This window comes from Schistocerca americana, chromosome 2, assembly GCF_021461395.2.
Source record: "Schistocerca americana isolate TAMUIC-IGC-003095 chromosome 2, iqSchAmer2.1, whole genome shotgun sequence".
NCBI classification, from domain to species: domain Eukaryota; kingdom Metazoa; phylum Arthropoda; class Insecta; order Orthoptera; family Acrididae; genus Schistocerca; species Schistocerca americana.
Genome location: NC_060120.1, coordinates 195,783,262 through 195,809,298, shown reverse-complemented (window position 1 = coordinate 195,809,298; position 26,037 = coordinate 195,783,262). Strand labels below are relative to the sequence as shown.

Here is a 26,037-nt window from a genome sequence, read left to right as displayed (position 1 = left end):
CTGTGGCCTCAGCCATACTGTAAACATCTTCTTTGGTTTCACTCGCTGTGATGAAGACATCCCACATCTCTGTTCTGTCATATGGGATACTGATGTTGCATGCAGATGGAATGGACTCTGCAGTCCTCTCCTCCCTCCCCCCCCCCCCCCTCCCCCTCTCCTTGGGTAAGGTGAAGGCTCGCCTCAACCTCGGGCCTCAGATCAGCCAGTGACCACAATTTCAGGTGGCAACAGGTACTGGATCCACCGCAATAGGCATAGTGCCAGGAGCAGGAGGATCCACTGGCCTTGCCGCAGGTGGTGAAAATAGCAGCAGCACTGGACTGGAAGGCAGGAAGCAATCATCCCTGAGATCCAATGGAAGACAAGGTGGTGTAGGAGCTGCCCCCGAAGCATGCCAGAGGTGGAGCTGGTTGCTGTGCTTCTGGCACACCATGCCATCTTCGAGGGTGACAGTTGCCGTGGCACAGCTGAGGAGGTTGGAGATCGTGGTCGGGCCCCACTGAAGACGGTTCCTGGTGAACACTATTGCTCAAACTGGATCCTGCAGTGAAGAACAAGAGTGGTTAGAACATTGCTGAGGTGGACGGGGCAGAAAGTGAGAACAGGGTGGACAGGGGTGATTGGTGAGGGTGTCTGTTAAGTTTTTCCACTGGGGGTATCACATACTGGACTGTGGACCAGTAGGTCAAAAGAAAAATATGAGAGTGTCATCCAGCGTGTGCTGCTGATGCAGTTTGGCCCTCCATGTCTTAAATGTGTGGACAAATATTTCTGCCGGACGATTTGATGAAGGATGAAACAGCACCATATGGAGCAACTGGATGCTGGAAGTAGCACAGAAGCAAGTGAATTCAGCAGACAAACTGAGGACCATTGTTGGTCACAGTTGTTTCCAGAAGTCCTTCAATGTCAAAGATATGGGAGAGATTGTGGGTGGTACTTGTGGCTGATGTGGAGGACATGCGGGAGACATATGGGAATCCATTGCCGGTATCCTTGAGGATGAGCCAGGAGGGACCAAGGAACGGGCCCACGAAATCCAGGTATAAGCAGAACCAAGGAGAAGCGGTCAGATGCCAAGGGGGTGAGGGGGTGCCAATTGTTGACTTTGACTCATGGTACATTATGTCACCATATGAGTGTTGGTGGGATCCATCCCTCTCCAATAAACATGTTGGCAGGTGAGGTGTTTCATGAGGACAATACCCCAGTGTCTGACATGCAGGAGCTTCAATTCCTGCTGGTGCAGGGAGGGCAGCAGCACAACCTGCCAGCAATCGTTATCCCACTGGAGGTGGTGAGAAGTCCTCATAGGAATGGCTGAAGTGGCATCAAGCAGGGAGACCAACGGCTTGTGATCTGTGAACAATGTGGAGTGGCTGCTGTAGATGAAGTTGTGGAGCATTTTTAACCCAAAAACCATGGCTAAGGCCGCCTTCTCGATTGGGCTATAATTGTTCTGTGTGGGTGAGAGAGTTTTGGAGACAAAGGCAATCAGCCATTCAGTGCCATCAACAATGTGAGACAAGATGGCCCCCAATACATAATCCAATGCATCCACAGCCCAGGTGAGAGCTTTGTAGGGGTCATATGGGAGAAGGCACACTGGCTTAAGGAGGGCTGATTTCAGACATTTGAAAACCTGATCACAAGCCAGAGACCATTCCCATGAAGTAATTTTACAAAGGAGGTGAAGCAGCTCTGCCAGAGCTGCAGAGTGGGGAATAAAATGCCTATAGTAATTCAGCTGTACATGTATGGACGTGAGCTGTGAAGTGTCATGACGTATTGCAGCATTGGACAAATACCTGTGTTGCTGAAGATGTGATGAGGCAGGTTATGTGAGGCACAAAAAAAAAGACATTTGTCCTTGTTTGCAACTAAGTGAGCATCCTGCAGAATGCTGAAGAGTGCACATAGGTTCCGTGCAAGTTCATGGTTGGTACCACCAGCATCTAAGATGTCATCAAGGTAGTTTGCTGTCCCAAGAATGTCTCTGGTCAGCATCTCCCAATTGCACTGAAAAGTGGCAAGGGCAGGCACCTGTGACCCTGAATGGAAGCTGGTTGTAACAAGAAAGTCCAAAAGGCATATTGATGACCAGGATAGACTCGATGTCTTGTCTGAAGGCAACTGGAGGTAGGCATAATGAAGATCAGTCTTGGCAAATACTTTTCTGCTCAACCTTTGACATGGGTTAAGTGCCAATAATGGATTGTGATTGACAGTGGCTTAAAAATCCCTACAAACTCAAAGAGACCAGTTCGGCTTTTTGATGATGATGATGATGATGATGATAAGTGAAGCCCAGTGACTATAGTGCACTGGCATCAGGACTCTTTCATCTTCCAGGTGATGAAGCACCAGCTGCAGCTTATCGCAGAGTGCAAACGGTACTGGATGGGCTTTGTGGAACTTCGGAACCACTGAGGGAAGGATTTGGATGTGGAACCCAGAGACCCCTAGGGAGGCATCGGAAACGATGTCTGAGAATGAGTCCAGAAGCTCTTGCAACTGAGTGTCCAAAGAGAAGGACTTGATAGCTGGTGCAGAATAGTGTAGCTCGTTGCCCAGGAGTGGAAGAGGTCCATCCCTAACAAGTTGGTGGCCTCATAGGCAGTAAGGACCAAAATGCCTGCTGTGACATCATTTGTTAGATATTGGATCCTTGTTAAGAACCTCCCCTGTAGTTGGATGATGTAGTTGCTGTAACTCTTCAGAGCAATTGTGAATGAACAAAGTGATGGTGAAACTAACTGGCGGTGCCAGTCCCAGTCAATGATGGTGGGTAAGGGGCACTGTTTACCTGTGCGGTCAGAGTGATAGCTGCTGTCATGTGTGGAAAAACTGGTGGAGTTTGGTCTGACTCATCCCCTACAAATTTTGTAGGGTTTAATGTAGTGTGGTCCACATGCATAAACATTGACAACTGGCAGACTTCGGCCTTATGACCCTGCATCCCAGAGACTGAGCAGGTCACCCTCTGGGAATGATTTTCTCGTCATCGATGCGTAACAAAACATTGACTACATGTGTGCAAATGTTGCTTATGTGGCTGAAGGTGGGGACTAACAACATGGCTCAAGGGGGTGGCTACATCCTTCGTGGGATATCCCTGGCATGGACACTGTCATTGTGAAGTATGGCTGCATGGTGGGCAGGCAGTAAAGAGTTATGATGGCGATTGGAGTGTGGCACATGAGCAAATTGACTGTTCATGTGTGCAAATAATTGATAAAGTTTCCAAGGAGAGATGTTTCAGTTTCAAAGATCTGCTTGCAGGAAGTTGTCTGGAGCTTGGACAAGAATCATATCCCACATGAGTGCCAAACCATATGACTGCCCGCAGGTGAGGGTTCCCACAGAAGAACTGACAGTCATGGGAAAGACCTTGAAGAGTAACAATCCATTCCCTGAATGAGATTTTCACTCTGCAGCGGAGTGTGTGCTGATATGAAACTTCCTGGCAGTTTAAAACTGTGTGCCAGACCGAGACTGAAACTCAGGACCTTTGCCTTTCAGGGGCAAGTTTGGAAGGTAGGAGACGAGGTACTGGCAGAAGTAAAGCTGTTATGATGGGGCATGAGTCATGCTTGGGTAGCTTAGTTGGTAGAGCACTTGCCCATGAAAGGCAAAGATCCCAAGTTCGAGTCTCAGACCGGCACACAGTTGTAATCTGCCAGGAAGTTTCAATTCATTCCCTGTTAGACTGTGTTGGGAGTTTTTGACAACAGAAGATTGTGTACCTAGGAGTCAAAAGAATCCAACAAGCTAGACATCAGTGCCTCATAGGAGAGGGTATGAGGCTCCTGGTTTGGATGTAATTGCTTCAAAAGATGTTAAATGTCAGGACCCAAATTGACAAGAAAAAACATGCGACGTTGTACGTCACTAGTGACAGTATGTGCAAGGAAATGTTGTTCCACATGGTCACATAGTTTTCCCATAGCTCAGGAGTTTTGTTGAACTTGGAAAATGTGTGTCTGTGGCACAGAACTGTATCAGAGAGGAGTCTGACTGCGACCTATGAACTGGAACCTCTGAGGGTGGGGAGAGCATTGTCTGTAATCACTGCATAATAAGCTCATTTGTTTGTTGCATGTGTTCTTAACAGTGCTATGACTCATGCTGAAGATTCATCTAAACCTGGAATACTGTCTGCCATAGAGAAAAACGACTGGGAAAACATGTGAATATCGAACAAAACCTACCCCTCGCGACTGCTGTATCTGTGGTAGCAGAGAGAAAAAGTTAATGATATTCCTCAATTTGTTTTTATGAGGAAAAACCAATAAATAAGAACGTTGCTGATGTCAACAAAGTAGTCAAAACAAAACACAATTTAGGCAAGAAACTAAGTATGGATCCCACTTTGGATCTTATAACAGAAGGATAACAAAATAAAATGTTTTCCTCACAAGTCTCTCACTCGAGTAAGTCCACCAAAGAAATGACAGAAACAAAATTACTAGAGAGTGGTTGGCACAGCATTACAACAAAGCTGTCCAGGGAGGCCAGACCACTGCTGCATGACACTCTTGAGTCACAGTCTGAAGTTACCACTTCTGACGATCCGGGACTATCTGCAGACAAGGCACGAGGGTGTTGAGTTGGGATGGTAGATCCCTACAAGTCCATGGCACATGTCGAACTGCCTTCTGGTTGGCAATGCTCCGGCTTATAATTCCAGTTGGCAGATGGATCTTCTGGGACTATTTTTGATCACGTGAGTGGCGTAGGAAAATAGTCCACTTGTGGATCGTGATGGCACCCCTTCAATCCGTGGTGTTCAGGTAGTGTGCCCTATCAGTTGTTGGCTGAGACACGAGGCTGTGCTTTCATCTCTGGCAGTGGCCTCAGTCATACTGTAAACATCTGCTTTGGTTTCACTCACTGTGATGAAGGCCTCCTGCATATCTGTTCTGTCATGCAGGACGCCAATATTGCAGGTGGGCAGGATGGATGCTGCAGCTTGATTTTCATTGCATAATTTTCTTTTTCTTGGTTTTCATCATCATACTTCTTACTTATGGCATCTAAAGTCGATTTCAAAGAACAGTAAGTATTCTTGAATTGTTTCTCAGATGTTATTCCAGAATCTGTGTACCATATACATGTGTGTGTAAATGGTCTGCAGATGTTGCCTGTCACTTAAACCCCACTGCTAGTGTACTGAAATTTGCCATTTGCTAGGTCAGGAATGAAGTGGAATGGTCTTAAAAAATCAGTACTGAATATCGGCTCATTTATGTCCACAGTTGTGAAATGTTGGATGATAGCTTCGTGCAAGGCGAGGTCCACTATGTGGAACTATTCCATATACTTTGAAGTGTGTGTTATTGGTGGTGGCATCCAAATTCTCTGGTTGAGATGCTGTGTTGGGGAGGGTACTCACCTCAGTGTCACTGTCAATAAGAAAATCCTGGTTTGATATCTTATCTAGGATGTACAGTCTAGAGGGTTCCTGTGTAGGTCAGGCTAAACTTGTTTGGTCAATCCAACTGTACTAGTGACACATTTTTTATGTTTCATGACCATGTGCCTATTTCAGTGTTGTGCCTAGCATTTGAGTAACTACACAGTGAGGAACATTTACATGCTTGATTGCCAAAATGTGCATGAAACCAACACAACAGTGTTTGTCGTAACTAGTATTCCTGGCCCTGTTAGATAGGGATGTGTCTGATGTACAAAGCTGATGTCTAGTTCTCATGCTGACTGCTGCAATCTCGAGTTGACTTGTGACATCATTGTCATGTTTCCACGAGTGCTTGGCAGCCTTTGGCAATTTATTGCCTCAGTTGTGGGACTGTGAACTGCTACTGCCATTAACTGTTGTCCTTTCCATAATAGTATCGTCATAGTTGCTGAAACCCAAAACTTCTATCCAACATATATAATTTAAATTTCCATGTAACATCATCATGTGGAACCATCACTCATTGAATATACACTGAAGCTCCAAAGAAACTAGTATAGGCATGCATATTCAAATACAGAGATATGTAAACAGGCAGAATAGAGCGCTGCGACCAGCAGTGCCTATATAAGACAACAGTTGCGATGAAGCAAGCTGGGATATTTTTACTGCCCCTCTTGTTTTGCCATCTGTCTCCTTAACCTTCATTTTTTCACTTTCAACTAAGTACCATTAACATACATGACCATAATTTGCATTTTCATAAAAGAGAAAGGTTGGCCCTCAGTTTCAAAGTATTTAACACCAGATCTAATTTTGTGCTTAGTTTTTTGATTTTCTAATTTATTTCAATTGTGCATAGTTAGTATCTTTTGTTATAGGGTGAAACCAGTAATTGTTTCATAACTTAAATTCGGTTGTTGATGTATAAACAAATATAAGTTCTGTACTAATTATAAACATTTGGAGGAACAATTAATTGTATTTTTAAAGGATCTATTTGGCTCTATTTGAAAACATGTCAGCAAAGCCAGCCCTTAATTAATTCCAAAGTAATTAACAGTTTTATCAAAAGTATTGTTTGCATAATGATATATGTTAATTTCATCATTTAAACAAATAATTAAGCCTAAATCTTGTAGTAGAAGAAACTGTTAAAAAGAACCAATTTTTCAATGTATTCAGTTCATTTAATGAGTTAAGTTTTAATTGTAATTTCTGTACATTTAATTTTGAACAATGTGTAGTTTCAGCACCTATTATTGTGAGGATATATAAGGGCCCAATTTTTGGTCATCAGACATTGAGTCCACAGCTGAGTTTCAGACGAGAAACTTGTGTTGGTTAGAACAACAATGCATCAATGTAACTGTGAATTAAGTGTAACACAAATAGGCCATGTGCTAAAACAATGATAGTGTCTGTTCCATATGTACCTGATTATACCAAAAGAACTGTGAATTATGTGGTTATGTTCTTTACTGCTCATAGATGTTCAACAGTAAACTATTGTAGCAGTATGTGGATGTTCGCCTGCAAAACTATTAATAAGGCTTATCTAAAGCAAAACAATGGTGAACTGGCCATATAACTGAGTAATATTGGGGGGTTGTGAACAGTGAAATTAAAGTACTGTGAAACACAATGGCGCATCTGTCGGCTACATCATTTACAGTAGACAGTAGTTGCACATCCAGTCTCTATTTTTTCAGCCAGTACGTCGAAGCCAAGGACAACAAATGAACAAATAAAGAAAGCAGGCCAACGTCATCAAGAAGTGTCTGGTGCAGTTGTTAGATCGGTTGCTGTTGCTACAATGGCAGGTTATCAATATTTAAGTGAGTTTGAACGTGGTGTTATAGTCGGCGGAGCATCTCCAAGGTAGGGATGAAGCGGGGATTTTTCCGTATGACCATGTAATGAGTGTACCGTGAATGTCAGGAATCTGATGAAACATCAAATATCTGACATCGCTGTGGCCAAAAAAAGATCCTACAAGACTGGGACCAACGACAACTGAAGAGAATCGTTCAACATGACAGAAGTGCAAACCTTCTGCAGATTGTTGCAGATTTCAATGCTTGGTCATCAACAAGTGTGAGCATGTGAACCATTCAATGAAACATAATCGATATGAGCTTTTGGACCCAAAGGCCCACTCGTGTACCATTCATGACTGCACAACACAAAGCTTTATGCTTTGCCTGGGCCCGTCAGCACTGACAGTGGAGTGTTGATGACTGGAAACATGTTGAGTGGTCGACCGAGTCTCATTTCAAATTGTACCAAGCAGATGGACTTTTATGAGTATGGAGGTAACCGCATGAATCCATGGAATCTGCATGTCAGCAGGGGACTGTTCAAGCTTGTGGAGGCTCTGTAATGGTGTGGGGTGTGTGCATTTGGACTGATATGGGACCCCCTGACATGTCTAGATATGACCCTGACAGGTGACATGTATGTCAGCATCCTGTCTGATCACCTCCAGCGATTCATGTCCATTGTGCTTCGAATGGACTCTGGCAATTTTAGCAATACAATGCGACACTCCACATGTCCAGAATTGCTACAGAGTGGCTCCAGGAACACTCTTCTGAGTTTAAACACTTCTGCTGATCACCAAACTCCCCAGACATGAACATTATTGAGCATATCTGGGATGCCTTGTAACATGCTGTTCAGAAGAGATCTCCATGCTCTTGTACTCTTATGTATTTATGGACAGACCTGCATGTTTCATGGTGTCAGTTACCTCCAGCACTATGTCAGACATTAATCAAGTCCATGCTGTGCCGTGTTACAACACTTCTACGTGCTTGTGAGGGCCCTACACAATATTAGGCAGGTGTACCAGTTTCTTTGGTTCTTCAGTGTACAATGGCAACTTAGTTAACCAACATGTCCAAAGTATGCTGTCTGGCATGTATGTTAGATCTGTCAGTTTATGTAAGTGTCTCCAAAACTGTGAATGCATTCTGCTGCCCAGTTTCTCTGTCTGTACCACTTGCTCTATCAGCTGTTCCAGCAACATAGCTAATCATCAGTGCAGGGTTCCTTTCACCATATAAAATTTGCTAGATGTAGGTGGTGATTGTATCACATCACTAATAATAAGGCTATTCACCGATATTGCTGAGTATATGGAAAACTTCAAATCATTATTCAGTACACCCCAGTTGCCAAGTGTGATTTATGCGATGGTGAACAACATCATTGGATGATCAGGCTGGAAAGGTGGTTGTTTAGGCTGTAAGTACTGTCTTATGTGCACTTCGTGAAAATCAATTTTGTTTGGCACTCATACTACCAGTGCAAGTGCTTTTGTAATGGGAATCCCAGCAATTGTATGCAACATGGAAGAAACCACCGAAGTCTTCTTGTGTAACACAGTTGGGTGGGCTCCACATTTCTGTGCTAATGGGTTCAACTGTGGATGCACTAATAAAATTACATGGAGCAATTTTGTACAGGTTTGAATTTCCAGGAAACACAGAATGTTCTGTAAAAAAAAAAAAACGCCGTATAGACCTCAATCATTTTTAAAGTCACTGAAAAGGTCATACTGTGCCAAACATTGTCTATGTAAATGTTCCATATTGTTCATTCAAGCACTTCATGTTCAAACACTTCAAGAACCACAGTTGACGTTATCATGCTGGGAAAACTGTCCAGATAAACATTGCTCATTGCAACAATTCACTGTTATTGTGAAGCAATCCATTACATATATTGAATTTTGCTGAAGATGATCTGCCTGCTTTTGTTGGGTTATGACTGTGAGAATTTCAGGAAAGTGGATCATGGGAATATCACTTGATCTGATTGCAGAATAAGATGAATGGTATTTATTATAATATTGTTGAGCACATGTACCATACATTGACACTATAGAGAATCATAGAACAAAACTAACTCATGCAACACTCCAAATATATAACTCAAAGAAAATGTCTGACAATGGTAATTGCATGCTGAGTTTATGCACGATGATTGTCACTTGTAGGCAAAGTCCTCACACTTTGATATCTGAGGCCTTTTATGATTGTACTGATCTAATTTTTCAGTCTTCAAGGATATAATGTATACAATTACAAAAAAAAATGTTTCATGATATTAAATGTGTTTCATTAAGGTACTAACCATCAATAAAAAAAATTTAACTTTTGTTTTAGGCTTGTTCCATAAAATAATTGCAATGAGTGGAGCTGATCTAACAAATGGTGTTAGAAACCCACTGCAACAAGCAAGAGAGCAAGCAAGGCTGGTGAACTGCCCAGATACAACATCAGAAGAGATAGTTAATTGCCTGAAAGGAAAAGATGCTTTGGAAATTGCCAAAACAGGAGAATACTTTTATGTAAGCATTGTATTATTAATTGCCTAAATTTTTGATGTGCTGCACATTAGTGAACATTATGATCTGTTAAAATATCACATTCCTTCTAGAATAAATCTTTCACTCTGGAGGGAGTGTGAACTGTTAGGAAACTTCCTGGCATATTAAAATTATGACTGACCAAGACTTCAACCTAGAACCTTACTTTTCATGGCCTATACTCTTGTGGGAACAATCAGTATAGCAACTAACTGTAGTGTATGTTGCCTTTTGATACAAATTTTATCTTTCAAGTTCTCTTTTTGTCTTGTATGCATGTTGTCAACAAGACATGTATTTTGTACACTGCATAGTCCGAGTATATGTAGGACACAAGGATAAATTTTTCACTCTGAAAAAGAGTGTACACTGTTACAAAAATTCCTGGCAATTAAGACTGTGTACCTGACTAAGACTTGAAGTGGAACATAGCTCTTTATGAGGAATGCTCTTACTACCTGACCTATCTAAGCACAACTCAGGAGAGAGGTAGTGACAGAAGTACAGCTGTGAGGGTGTGCTGAGTGTCAGGCCTTGATACCTCAGCTGGTAAGAACATTCATTATGAAAAGATGAGATTCCATGTTCAAGCCTCAGTCCGGCACATAGTTTTAATCTGCAAGGCATGTGGATGTCCAAGGATAGGAGAGACAATTCACAATTGTGCTCTTAAGAAGATTTGTTGCTGGATCCAGTTGGCATGGGTTTCAGAGCTGCTATTAAAGTCATCAGAGCTGTGGGGTTCTACAACAGGTAGGAGGGAAGGAGTGCAGTTTCATGATTAGCCACATTTTGGAAGTGACTGTTCATGAGGGTGTACAGGTGGTTGTTTGCCTCATCCACATAAAACTGTAAAATATTTTGTTACTGATAACCCTTAAAGAGCAGAAACCACCAAGATCATCTGCAAAATATTTATTTATTTAATGTCAGCATTGCTAGTTTGGATGACTGTCCATTTCAAAGTAACTCCATGAAAATGTTAAGAGGACATTGTCACCTAAAAATGGATAAGGTGTCAAAACTAATAGTGAACATAAAAGAAAATAAAGGAGTAACAGCCAGCCTTAGTGTTTTCTTCCCATAAAAATTCTTAAAATCAGAATATGGCAATGGCTGTTGCATCAGAAATGGGGACATTTTTAACAGTGCAGTAGTTGTAAACCTGATATGGCTGTTGTCTCAGTAAACACTATCTCAGATAAAGTAGGAATGGCCTGTGACAGGATTGTTATAATAGATGGTGTGACAAATTGCCTGTTGACTTCCATATTGGGTTCTTCAACCCAAGAACCTGAGATGGATGCCAACAGGCAATTTGTCAACAAGTGGCCATAAAAGGCTTAACTGTTTTATGATGCTTATGTTAAATCATATAAAAATATTTAGGAAGGTTGTAAAAGCAGCAAAGAAAATGGCAAATACTAAATTTATCAACAAGTACAGAAATAAATCCAAGGCATTATGGACAGTTGTCAAATCTGACCTTGGAATCAATCCTAGCCACCAGGAAATTTCTAAAATAGAGGTAATAAAGGTACAAGACAAAATAATTGTAAATCCTGCTCAGATATCATATAATTTTAACAAATTTTATTATAATGGTAGCAAAATCTGATGGTAATGTGGATTAGACTCCTATCAAGATAATGTACATTTATTTGGGTCACTTCAGAGCAAGAATCAGAGTCAAATTTGACAAAGTAACATTAAAAGATTTATTTTCAGCCAAATAAACAAAAATTATGTGGGATGGGATGAAATTCCTGTCAAAGTCATCAAAGCAGCTTCAAATATAATAGCACATCTACTGTCTGTAACAATTAATAAATCACTTTAATAATGTTACTTTCCAGACATTCTAAAATATGCCGAAGTGAAATCATTATTTTAAAAAAAAGACTCTAAAGAAGATAGGGGAAAATACTGTCCAATTTCCCTTCTTCCTGTATGTTCTAAAATATTTGAAACGATTGTTGCAATCCAGATTCAAAATTTTTGTCACACCTTTAATATAATTTGGCTTCCAAAAAAGCAAAAGTACAATTTATGCAGTTAATTAATTCATAACTCAAGTTAATTCCACCATAGATAAACCACAAAAAGCTGCAGGAACCTTCTGTGACTTATACAAAGCATTCAACTGTGTGAACCACTCACTATTATAATATAAAATGTAAAAATACAGAATTACAGGCAGTGCCTTAGAGTAGTGCAAGTCATATTTGGCAAAGTAACAGCAAAGGGCAGCCATAACATCAGACAAAGAAAAATACTCTTCAATATGGAGAACTATCTCACAGGGTGACCACAAGGATCAATTCTATACCCTATATTTTTTTTCTTTTTTACACAGATGACTTAACCATAAATATAAATCATCATTCAGTTTTATCCACTGATGTCAAATCAGTACTGATAGAAAATGCAGAAGAAATTCCCGAAAATGTCATAAAAACTCTAGAAAATCAAGATGTGTGGTTTCATCTATGTAGACTAAAACCAAATATTTCAAAAACACAGGTTACGCAGTGTAAGAGAAATCAGTCAAAAATAAATGATATTCAAATTATGCAAGGAAGTCTGGAACTAAATCAAGCAGAATGTGTTAAATTCTTAGGAATGCAGTTGGACAGATATCTGTCATGGTCCACACATATAGACTATTTAAAAAATAAACTGAACAGCCTGGCATTTGCTACGTTAATCTTAGCCAGTGACACTGCCATTGACATGAAAAAGGTAGTGTACCATAGCTACTTCGAGGTGACAGTGAGATACGGCTTTATCTTTTGGGGAAATGTTAGCAGTTTGACAAAAATACTGACTTTACAGAAAAAGATTATAAGTAACATGTGTTGTGCAAAGTCAAGAAAATTTTTTCAGCCACTATTAAGAGACCTAAACATACTAAGTGTTCCCTCATTGTATTTATATGAAAAAATTCTTTTCACAAATAATAATCCAGAACTGTTTGCTCCAAAAACTTCCAACACAGATGTGGAATTAGAAACATAGAAAGTTTCATGCTTCCTACACATAGACTCAACCGTTTTGGGGAGACCCCACAATATATGAGGATGAAAATATTCAACAAGTTAAAAAAGATAAATTTTCAAAAGATTGAAACTGATTCAGTAAAAAGAAAATTATATGGCACTCTGGCTCAAAAATGCTTCTACTGAACTGATGAATTTTTTAATGATGATCTGACCAGTTGAGCAGGATAAAAATTAATAGTTTATATAGTTCTAGTAAATGTTGTATTCCATGTAGAACCTATTACAGTTATAAGCTTGATGACTCTCCTGTACAATAAAGCAATGATTTGACATGTATGTTGACAGACAATAAAATTCTGATTCTGATATGTTAGCTTATCCTGAGGGGACATTAGTGAATGCAGAATAGAGGGCAAGATTGGCACAGAGATGGACTGGATAGTCTATGGAACGCATATTAACAACATGGACTGGATAGTCTACGAAATACATATTAACAACATGGACTGGATAATCTATGGAATACATATTAACAACGTACAAGTTGTGCTAAGATTTCAGACAATGTATTTCCCTGCAGCTAACAGTGCTGTATATGTGTGTGTGTGTGTGTGTGTGTGTGTGTGTGTGTGTGTGTGTGTGTGTGTGAGAGAGAGAGAGAGAGAGAGAGAGAGAGAGAGAGAAAAATTATTTTTCACCAAAATATTCCAATAGCTGACATTGTCACCTTAATCTAAAATGCACTCTCTACATGGACTCCAAAGGCTATCACATACTGGTGATAATGCACCTGAAATTACACACAAGGTTAGTTATTGGCTGTCAAGCTCTGAAATATCCTACTATAATGTAGGTAGAGTTCATAATTATTGCATTTCTCTGCTTATGTCCTTCTCCATTTGTAATTGGTTTGACAGCCTGGGAGTTTCTTGTTCATTGTTGATCCATAGGACATAATTTGTATAACATAATGTACAAAATAAGTGTCTGCACAGTGGTGGCATTACTCCATGTTGATTAACTTTTCCTCAATTTGATAAAAGAACTTCAGGCTTCTTTATTAATTTATCAGTCAAAATGTATGTTATTATTTTGAGTGCATGCTGTCATTTTTTATTTATTTATGTATAAATTAATTAATTTAGATCTATTTTTAAGATAAGTTTTAAAGTAAAACCTGGCACACAATTACAATTGTTCACATGTTATTTATTACTTAATGCCTTGTTTTTGCAGGACCTGACAAGGAATTTAACCAGCTCATTTGCTTTTGTTATTGAGCGAGATCCAGGAGATGGAGTTGAAAAATTCTTACCAGCTGACGTTGCAGAACAATTCCTGCAAGGAAATTTTGCCCATGTTCCTGTAATGACAGGAACAACCAAAGATGAACTCGCTTACATACCCAAGGGTAAATTACTAGCATTTAATAAAATACTCATTTTCTTAATGCAATACTGAAATGCAAGTCTAAAGGTTAGTGGATGGGATATAAATACTGTGCTGTCACCGCCAGACACCACACTTGCTAGGTGGTAGCTTAAATCGGCCGCGGTCCATTTAGTACATGTCCGACCCGCGTGTCGCCACTGTGTGATCGCAGACCGAGCGCCACCACAAGGCAGGTCTCGAGATACGGGCTAGCACTCGCCCCAGTTGTACGACGACTTTGCTAGCGACTACACTGACGAAGCCTTTCTCTCATTTGCCGAGAGACAGTTAGAATAGCCTTCAGCTAAGTCCATGGCTACGACCTAGCAAGGCGCCATTAGCCTTACATAGTTTGATAGTTATTGTATGAAATTCCCCATCCAGAATGTTGTAAACCACAAGGATAAATACAAGTTAAGTATTCGAGGAGCTGCATACTTTTCTTATGAGAATTCACTACTTATCCTGTTCCAGAATTCACGCCCGTCTGCGTTAGATTTCGGCCTCCTCTATCTACAAGGTGTTGGCACATTTGCCAACACATCAAATACCGTTGTCACTGCCTTCACATTATGAATTAGTTGGGTGCCTGTTCTAGCTTGAAGTGTTCAATGCATCTGAAATAGTATGTACGTTCAGACTGCAAGTGCCGTTCCTTTTTGACTCTGAACTTCTGCCTCTTGAAATACTGTTTGGGTAAACTGTATAGTTGTTTCCTGATGTGAACATCTTCACCTCTGCAGTTGTTAGAACTTCTTCACCTCTGCAGTTGTTATTGTGTTGGAATTTGGGAACTGTTATCATATCCGTACTTTATACTAAATTATACAAAGTATTTTTTCTCATAACAGTTACATTATATCTTCTGTTATAACTGATGATATAAGGGAACACAACATTTAAAATAAATTTTGATATATTTTATTGCACATTACATAAATTCCATCTGACAATAATGATGACAGTTCTGTACAAATCTGACAGAATAAATTCTCCAGGATGAAATTTTCACTCTGCTGCAGAGAGTGTGCTGATATAAAACTATCTGACAGATTAAAACTGTGTGCAATACTGAGACTGGGACCCAGGACCTGTGCCCTTCATCTGGAAGTGCTCTACCAACTGAACAATTGAGTGTGACTTATGAACAGTCCTCACAGCTCTACTTTTGCCAGTACCTCATCTCCTGCATTCTAAACTTCACAGAAGTTCTCCTGCCTAACTTGCAGCACTAGCACTCCTGGAAGAAAGGAGAAAGAATCTTCTTTTTCTTCCAGAACCTAAACACCATTGTCATGGCACACTCTTTTTCTTGATAGTGCACGTTGCTTCTCTGAGCCGGAACCCTATAATACAGAATAATTTCCTGGCCAGCAAGCACCATAGCACATAGCAAAAGCTGCCACCATTGTCCCACCTTGGTGATGTGTTGCATTCATCCAGGTTAGTGTACATGCACAAAGAATAACAACTTTCCATCAGTGTACAATTGTAAACCAACTAGCTAATAACAGACACATTCACTGTGATGATCATCATTCGTAGGCATGGCAGACTTCACCAAATGTGAAGTGTCACACGACAAGCATTGCTGTTCAGTTCATTATTTATGTTATATTTCTGCATTTATCTAGCCTACTGAATGAGTCACAACCACTTTTTTAGCTTACTGAGCACCATCAATTCTTTCCAAATGATTTTGCCATTTCTGATACTATTGTTGTGGTTTATATCTCAGTCTGTTTCAACTGTCCTTGTAGTTTCATTCTGGAAGAAAATAGTTTCCTAAGTGAGTGACACACACCATAATGTGTTAAACTTTCAAATTTGAATCACAGATTTTTTTATGAAACATTTATAAAATAGGCTGTCAACTGTATAAAAAAATTCACACAAGAAAACTATAAAATTACAGGACAGAATCTCTGGCAAGTACTTCTATTCAGGAGGAAAAATTTCAGGTTTTATTGAACCATGGGCTACATTGGATGAAATGATGAATTTGTTGCAATAAATGGCTGCATATTGTAGCTACCTTCACCTACTACATTTTTATGCCACTATCCAATTATTTCTGCTGTGGGAATGATTGTCATAAAATGCTAAATTAAAGTTCTGTGTTTGTCACCATTGTATGGCTGTGAAACAGTATGGTTGCATAATGTGTTTTAGTCTGTTTAGCTTGACTTGTTTTTCCTCATCTATGACACAAAATCATCTAGTGGTTTATTGTTTTATGTGTGGTCATATTACCTTGCATTTTCATTCATTTACAATATTTAAAAAAATGCTTTTTTATTAGCAAATATTTTAATGCCATTTAGTCAATATCAGACCCAATGAAGTATTTGCAGTAACAGATACTCCATCATGGAAGTAACAAACATAAAATGGACAGGTAATCATCCACCTGTAGCTGAGTGATGCACAGCAGTTATACTCACATAATGCTATAAAGATTTGTCTAGACTTCAATATGTTGACCCTTATCTAATTTAAATACACACTCTTCCACACAAAGTCATACAGAAACTGAAATGCACTCACCCACAGCCACTTCAGTATGTCATCACACAGTGTTTGCACTTAAACTAAAAGGGAGTGGTACTTCAAAATATAGGAAACTTGCTCTTCTGTTACGTGTGCCTAAGCATCACATTTATGTGGTTGCCTTTCCTCATTTTTATTGATTAAGTCCAAAGAAATATTTTTTTTTTGAGAATATTAGGAAAAGAATAGATTGCTGCTCACCATAGAGCAAAGATATTGAGTCGCAGACAGGGCAACAAAAGGCCTATTAAAATTCCTGCAAACACAGCTGACACACACATGACCACTGTCTCTGGATGCCAATGTTAGACTATGAGAAGCTGGAGCAGTAAGTGAGAGGGAGAGCAGGGTATGAGTTGGGGGACAGTAAAGTAATGTTTGCAGGAGGATACAGGGATGAGGTGGAGAAAAAGTAGGGCAGCTAGGTGCAGAGTTGGGAGTTAAGATGGAATCAGGGGGAGGGGGGGGGGGGAAGGTGGAAGGAGAGAAGTAAAAACACTGTGTGTGCGCTTGTGGGATTGAAGGCTGTGTGGCAGTGGAGGGTGAACAGGGAACAGGGAAGGGTATCGGTAGGTGAAGGACAATGACTAATGGAGGTTGAGGCCAGGATGGCTACAGGAGCATGCGATATATTGCACACGAGTGCACACCTGCACAACAGAGAAAAGCTTGGTGTTGGTAGAAAGGATCCAGATGGCACAGGTTGTGAAGCAGTCATTAAAAAGAACAATGTGTTGGGCGGCGTGCTCAGCAAATGGGTGGTCCAATTGTTTCGTGGCTACAGTTTCAGTGGCCATTCTTGCGGACACACAGCTTGTTGATTGTCATGCCCATGTAGGACAAAGCACATTGGTTCAGGCTTAGCTTGTGAATCACATGACTGGTTTCACAGGTAGCCCTGACTTTAATGGGACAGGTGATGCTTGTGATCAGACTGGAGTAGTAGGTGGCGGGAGGATGCATGGGAGGGGTCTTGCATCTAGGTCTGTTACAGGGATGTGAATCATGAGGCAAGAGGTTTGGAGCAGAGGCTATGTAGGGAATGACAAGGATATTGTGTAGGTTCAGTGGGTAGGGGAATATCACTGTGGGAGGGGTAGAGAGGATAATTGGTAGGACATTCTACATTTCAGGGCCCTGCTAGAGGTAGCCGAAACCTTGGTGGTGAATGTGATTCAGTTGCTCCAGTCCTGGGTGGTGCTGAGTCATGAGAGAAATTCTCCTCTGTGGCTGGATAGTGGGACTTTGAGAAGTGGTTGGTGACTGGAGAGATAAGGCATGGGAGATCTGTTTCTGTACATGGTTGGGAGGGTAAGTACAGTATGTGAAAGCCTCAGTGAGACCTTTGTTATATTTTGAGACGGACTGCTCATCTGCATGTTGTCTGTTTCAGAATATGGCCATCTGGCTGAAAGCTTACATGTTTAGTATTCTTTTTGTTGTGCCTGTGTCAACATCTCTGCTATACGGTGAGTAGCAATCTATCCTTTCCAGAATACTGTCATTAATCCATAACAGATTCTCCTATTTTTTCTGCCATGTCAATAATTCTTTAAAATTATTCACTTACATCACTGTTTTATGCCAGGTTACCATCACACACACTTGCTTATGCCAATGTTGTAATGAAAGTACAGCTTACTCAAATACATGATAAAGGTAATGAAATAAATACAACTGTGTCACAGGCAAACAAAAAATAAGTATGCGAAAGTTGAAATACATTACTAGCACAACAGCACATTATTGTTTTCAACCGTGCACCACATTCTTGGCAAACAGTGTATATGTTTACATATTACTACCCTAACATATTTTTTTCCCAAGATGAATATCAATATGATTACATGGATATTAAGCATTTGGGGATAAGCAACAAAATGTAGTGTAACTGAGAAAGCGGCAGCTTGTTCTCAGACTTACTGTTAACTTGTTCTCAGACTTACTGTTAACTTCGCACCATCAGATTCACCTTGTTTGTACACAATTTGTTTAGAGCAGTGTATTGATTATAAACTATCAAAGCAGTTTTTGCTTCACATTGTTCCACAATCCTTAATGTCTCTCTTCATTGTGGGGCTCATAGTATACAATGAATGATTGGATGTATGATGCATTCCATTCTGTACCTGCTTAATATATCAGAAACAATGCAGTGACATATCATTATTGTGATATCTTATAACAGATTACAGAAGGCAGCATACCAGACATACTTTACTATAATTAATTTAAATTTGTAAGAATTTCAGTGGAGAGGGAAATTTGTAATCTGAAGATGTAGTATCATTATGTGGTCTTCCCTTATGTTCTCACTCTCTCTCTCTCTCTCTCTCTCTCTCTCTCTCTCTCACACACACACACACACACACACACACACACACACACACACACACACACACAAACAAATGGGTCAAATGGCTCTGAGCACTATGGGACTCAACTGCTGAGGTCATTAGTCCCCTAGAATTTAGAACTAGTTAAACCTAACTAACCTAAGGACATCACAAACATCCATGCCCGAGGCAGGATTCGAACCTGCAACCGTAGCGGTCTTGCGGTTCCAGACTGCAGCGCCTTTAACCGCACGGCCACTTCGGCCGGCTAACACACACACACACACACAGATGGGCTGGAGGGGGGGGGGGGGGGGGGGAAGCATACAGAAGGATTTAATGACTGAATAGTTTGGAACACATGCTGGTATGTACACAAGGTAGGGCTAGTGATATGGTTAGAAGGCAACAAATACCAATTCAGAGTGATCTTCTATTATAGCTACTATATCAACTGTTTGATTGTAACTGTATATTTTAAAATTGTTTTCCAGAATTTCTCCGGAGTAATGTATCACAGAATTTGAAAGAGAATTTTGTGTCAATAGTTTTAAACTATGTCCTCCAAGAGATCAATGCTCCAGGATCAAATGAAATTGCTGCAGAGCTGACAAAATTTTACCTCAATGATGAACCAATAACAAATGCTTCAGGGGATGCTCTCGGTAAAGTAAGTGAGAAAGTAGACATATTTAAAGCTATAATTTATGAACAGTGACTGTGGGAAGGTATGAAACTTTATATTGTTTTGTTTTCTTTGTATAATCAACCAGTGTTGTATCAGAAATGGTATGTTTATATAGATATTTCATACAGCATCTTTTCTTTTTAATCATTGCTGTCTTTCAAATTTGAAAATGTCAGTGACTAGCGTTTCCATCTCAAAACTTCACTATCTGGCAAAAAAGCTCAACACACTTAATGCTGTGCAGCTAGAGACACAAACTATGCAGCTAACATATTGAGAAAAGGATATATCACTACTCGCCCTAAAGATGACATGTTGAGCTGCAGACAGACACAACAAAAGGACTTAAACATTTAACTTTCTGTCAAAGCTTGCTCCATAAAAGAAAAATAAACAAACACACACACACACACACACACACACACACACACACACACACACACAAAAGCAAGTACACCTCATGCACACATGACCGCAATCACCGGCAGGTTGGACCCGAATGGAACTGTCACATTGAACAAAGACAACAGTCTGGGGTGGGCAAGGGGGAGGGATATCAGGGTATAGGTTGGGAGAGAGGAGAACACTGTCCGGTGGAGTATGCAAGGGACTATGTGGCGGCATGACAGGATCGCCACACTCTACGTCAGGAGGCTGTGGGGGAAGGAGATGGGGAGGGAGATGGAGGGAGCGAAAATGGGTAGGAGGGGGAAGGGGAAAGGTGGACGGGTGGGTTGGCAGAGGGTGGCACACAAAGAGGGTGAGGGGATGAGAATAGGACAGAGGGGGGAGGGGGGGACTGTTGGCTGGAGGTTGTGGCCATGATAATTTCAGGTGCTGTGAATGTGTTCTTGTTGGTGGTTGGGGGGATCCAGATGGCATGGGTTGTGAAGCAGCCATTGAAATCTCACATGAAACCAATGCCATCTAGATCCACCCCACCACCTCCAGCTTTTCTGATCTGCACAGATGGGAGCTTTCCTTACAGTACATCCTTCACTCACATAACCTCTGTGGCATAAGCCTAAGGTAACTTGCTGACCCAGCACCCTCCACCCAATAGAGAGAGAGAGTGTGTATGCATGTGTGTGCATGTACCATCCCCTGTCCCAGAAACCCTGCCCAATTTGTGTCAGCTAGTTGTGTACTGCCATCTCATGCCCTAGTTTGTGAAATTGCATGCCCAGCCGCCTGCCCCCTGCCCCCCCCCCCCCCCCTAACTGCTACCCCAGCTAGATCACAGGCAGCTCCCCACTCTCCCATGAGTCACTAGACACTTTTACTTCCAACCCCTTCCCTGCATCCCGCCTCTCTCCATCCCTCACCCCACCCCACCCTGCACCCCCACCTCACCCCAGTACTAGTACATTCACCGTGGGCCAGGTAAGAGCTGGCAGTCGACTGAGCACAATGTAGGGAGACAGACATTTGCATGTAAATGAGTGTGTATTTATTAGTGTGCATGTTTCTCCTACAAGCTTGGAAAAGGAATTTCATTCTGAAAACTAGCAAAGCTCTATACCTTTTGTTTGTATACCTATCAACAATGCAGTGTTTCTGCCTTTCGGTGAGTCATCTCCTTTATTCATAAATAATTTATATATTGAAATTTTATTTACAGTTGCTGCTGTCAGCCATATTTAGAACTCTGTTGAGCCCAATTGGCCTGACAGGCTCAACTGAAATGATTTTGTTCCCCTCTCCACAGTTAGTTGGCGGGATTTCCCCACTATTAGAACCTCCTATCTTCAGGTGTTGTTTACAGTCCCCTCCACTAGTTTACGTGTGACCTTTGTGGAGAGCAGATGTGATGATAGTGGCATCTCCAATTTTGTGAATATTTTGTGAAAATATATAATACCATGAGCTTGGCATTTCAGGTACATTGTGTCTGAATATGAAATTATCCAGGTGTTCACTATTTTAAACTCCAGAGTCTCCACAGATATGGCTCAGAATAATTACGACTTGTCTCACACCTGTCATCATGAAGAAATTCAGGATTTGCTGATGTGCACTGACTAGGAAGACCCCCATGCTGTCAGAGGGTCTTGATGATGAGGGTGACATTGTTTCACAAGATGAGGTGGAAGAATGTGGAGGCGATTCTGTAACAGAGCAAGATGGTGAGGATATTGCTGAGGATGAAGAAGGTAGAGACAACAAAGCAAGAAACTTCTATTTGGGAAGAGATAAGAAAACAATGCGGGCCAAAAAGCCAACTGGGAAAAGACATCAGCACTCACCTCCCTGGAATCATAGGAAATGCTACAAATGTTAAAAGTGCAATTGAATATCGGAAATTATTTATTCACTGATGACTTCCTTGACACCATTGTCAAATACACAAATCAATACGCTGACACTATCGGGGATCATTAATCCAGATAGAGAGACATCAGTTTTGCAGATGTAATTGAATGAAGAGCACTTATTGGTTTGTTGTACCTAGGAGGTGCAGATGAGTGGGGAACACGCCCCCCCCCCCCCCAAAAAAAAGGGGGGAAATTCATCTTAACATCTTTATTTCTTCATATTTTTACACCAAATTTAATCACCTTAGAAAATTCTCCATTGACCACAACAAACTTCTTCAAACAATCCTTCCATTGTTCAAAACAGTTTTTAAATTCACTTATTCGGATGTTCCTTATTCCTTCCAATGATTTTTGTTTTATGTCTTCCACAGTGGCAAAGCACTTTCCCTTCATGTCCCTTTTGAATCTGGGGAAACAAAAAGAAATCCAGTGAGTAGGACGAGGGTGAACAATTTGTATTGTGCCTTTTTTGGTCAAAAACTGCTTTACAGGGGGGGTGGCGTGGGCCAGCATGTTGTCATGATGGAAGAACCAGTCACCTGTGCATCAAAGATCTGCCCTTTAGTTCCAGATACTCTCCATTAATCTTTTCAAAACCTCCAAGTAGAACTCCTGGTTGACAGTTTGACCCAGGGGAATGAACGCCACATGCACAACACCTCTGCAGTTGAAGAAACAAATGAGCATTGTCTTGATGTTTGACTTCACTTGGCTAGCATTTTTCAGATGTGGAGAGCCACTTGTCTTCCACTGACTTGATTGCTGCTTTGTTTTGGGTTTGTATGCATAGCAACATGACTCATAAGCAGTAATCACCTTGGAAATAAATTCAGGGTCCTCTTTAAGCTGATTTTTGAAGCTCAAAACATGCTTGAAGTCAATACTCCCTTTGCTTGTTTATCAGAAGGTGAGGGACAAATTTGGCTGCAACCCTTCTCATGTGAAAATCTTATGATAAAATCCTTTGAATTGAACTCCATGATATTCCAGACATCTCCAGAGTTGAACAACAGTTCAACAACAGTCTTCACAAACAAGGGCATTGACATCTTCAATTGACATTTCCCCATTTTTAAAACATGAAAAACCACTCATAGACGCTGGTTTTACTTAAGACAGCATCCCCATAAGCAGTCTTAAGCATTACAACAGTTCCTGCAGCCAATTTCCCCAACAGGAAACAAAATTTCACAGCCGCACATTGCTCTCAACAATCTGCCGTCACGTTTTCACCGAAATGGAAAAAGTTGTTTAACTAAAACAACTCTGATGGGTGAACCGAAGCACTCACAGCAACACAGCTGCGTACACTGACTCCGGTGGCGTGACTGTAACAGACACTGTCGCAGCCCACTTTCCATTACTTTTTGGTCCTCCCTCGTACAAAGGGAGTTGTCAAAGCTGGAGGAATTTTGGAGGACTGGAGGTGACAGCATTGAAAAATTCAGTCTCGTGATGAATCTCAAATGGTTTCAGAGTCTGATACATTACCTACGTTTTGACAACCAAACTAACAGAGCTCAATGGAAAGGATTGGACTGGCTAACTCCTATTTGCAAAGTTTTCGAAAAGTTCACGGAAAGCTGTCAAAACAGCTATTGCCACGGTGATAATGTGACTGTAGAGGAAATGCTTCCTGGTTTTTGTGGTAGATGTGCTTTTTGGCTGTACATACCCTCAGAAACAAACAAATATGGAATCAAACATTTTGCTCTAGTTGACTGCTAAAATGATATATACAGTGAACATGGAGGTCTACACTGGACTACAGCCTGTGGGTCCTTTCTGTGTCAGCAACAAACCAGCTGAAGTTGTCAAGAGAATGACTAGGCCTGTATTTGGATCCAGTCAAAATATCACTGCTGATAGCTGATTGCCTGATTTTGACCTCATCAACTATTTGAAGACAAAAAAGCTGTCCTTTGCTGGAACTGTCAGAAAAAATAAAAGACAATTGCCATCCAATTTTGTTGATGTAAAAGGGAAGCAGTATGTAATGAGAAGATTTTAGTTTCCTTCATACTGTGCCAGAATAAAAGTGTGGTTCTTGTATCTTCTCTTTACAGTGACAATGCTATTGATCCTGATCAATCTGGAGAGAAAAATAAACCAGAGATAGTCACTTTCTACAATTCAAAAAAATAGCAGCATTCATACCACAGGTCAAATGTATGCTACTTACAGTGTGAGCAGAAACACAAAGTGCTGGCCAATGATAATTATTTCATGATGTTGAATGTGGGTGGTATCAACTCCCAGGTTATTTACCATTGAAATCAACTGGAGAAACAGCTTGAAGAGTTTACCTAAAATTGCTATCACATCAACTTGTTCTTTAATATTACACAGAAGTATGAAGAAGATTGGAATCCTCTCCAGCTTACAAAGCCGACTCAAAAGATCTGTCCCCACAGAAGACAGAGAGAAATCACCACTTCTCCCACACCCCAAAAAATGTGTATGGGTCACCTGCACTACAAAAATGGGCTGCAGAGCGATGTCAGACTATGAATGTAAAAACTGCCACAATGCTATCTGCTTATCACATGCAAATATGATCTGCCAACTTTGTTTCTCTGCTCACCAGTGTATTTGTTCTGGTACTTCTGAGTGAGTGTGATAAGCATCAGCACAAAAATGGTGGCTTAAAATGGGAGTTTTTTGCACAAATTTAGTGTTTAATAAAATTTGTGTACTGAAAACTGTAACTGTTCAATGGTGGATTCACAGTTTTGGTCATTTATATTTTGATTCTTTGTTTTTAATAAGAGGTTTTTTTAGCATTCTTTTCTGTATGTTCCATTTCTGCACATTACCATGAAAGCCACTGCTAACGTTTAGGTTACTAAAGTTTAAAATGTGAGATGATAGCTGATTTTGAAATCTGTGCCTGTCAGGCTCATTGCATCCAAATGCAGGTGTCCCAGTATTGCACCTGACTGACGATTAAAATTGTAATGTCTTCAATGCATTCTAAAGCTGTTTGGAGTTTCTCCAAGCATGTAAGTGGCAAAACTGGGCTACTACTGCAATTCACTCACTACCTGTTGCAGAAACATTAATCATAATACAAATCTCTTCTGACAAAAAAAAAGAAAAGAATTCTTTCTATCTCATAGTTGCAGGATTGTATTTAGGATTTGCAGATGCCTTGGCTGAACTTATGTTATGGGCCATACCAAGTGAAATTTTGTGATAACAACCTGCAAAAATAACATTTGACAACAATTTTGGAATTAAAAAGCATACAAAGCACCATTTAATATCTATTTTTCAATTTAACTTTTAGTGTATAATTTGTGATTTAATGAACTGATGAGATTTTAAAAAATAAAAAATAAATAATTAAGATAACAGTGTTTAACATGGCATATTAACACCTCTATGAACAACTATGTTTTTGAAAAAGGAAACAAGAAGTTGAGAATCCTGTTTATGTGAACATCAGTCTTTCAGTTTTAAAAATAAAGTATTGTAACTATAAACAAACATTTTATGGCTAAAGCTATGTACAATGTTTAATATATTTCTTTATTTATAATGTGGGGGCTGTTGCCATCATCAGATCTCTAATTAAAATATAAGAATGAGAGATGTTTGTTTTACATTGTCAGGATACTAAAGGTAAAATATGAAAAAATTAAAAAAAATTATCAAAGTCACTTACCAAAACTTAGAAGTTAAATATTGTTTAGCCTCAGTTTGAATAAATCTTCTACCTAAGTGGGTCGTACAGAGATACAAATGCTAGGGTGTAGTGATCGGAATAACAGAATGAAAAAAATTGATTCATTTGGTTGTAGGAAAACAATTAACTCATTTGGTTGTAGTTTTAGGCATAAGTTGAATTATAAATTCATTTTTTGAGTGACACCAGTCAATGGGAGCAAACAAATTAAAACTACCAGTTCAATT

At 40.3% G+C, this 26,037-nt stretch overlaps 1 protein-coding gene across 1 annotated transcript in view; it reads left to right on the top strand.

Annotated features, from left to right (window-relative positions):
* The window catches only part of LOC124594378 (esterase E4-like), a 115,023-nt gene that overhangs the window by 45,808 nt on the left and 43,178 nt on the right, over positions 1-26,037 (top strand). Inside the window, exons 5-7 of the mRNA XM_047132747.1 lie at positions 9,595-9,779; positions 14,036-14,210; positions 19,611-19,786. Of these exons, the coding sequence (XP_046988703.1) occupies positions 9,595-9,779; positions 14,036-14,210; positions 19,611-19,786 (536 nt within the window). The remainder of the gene's footprint in view (positions 1-9,594; positions 9,780-14,035; positions 14,211-19,610; positions 19,787-26,037) is intronic.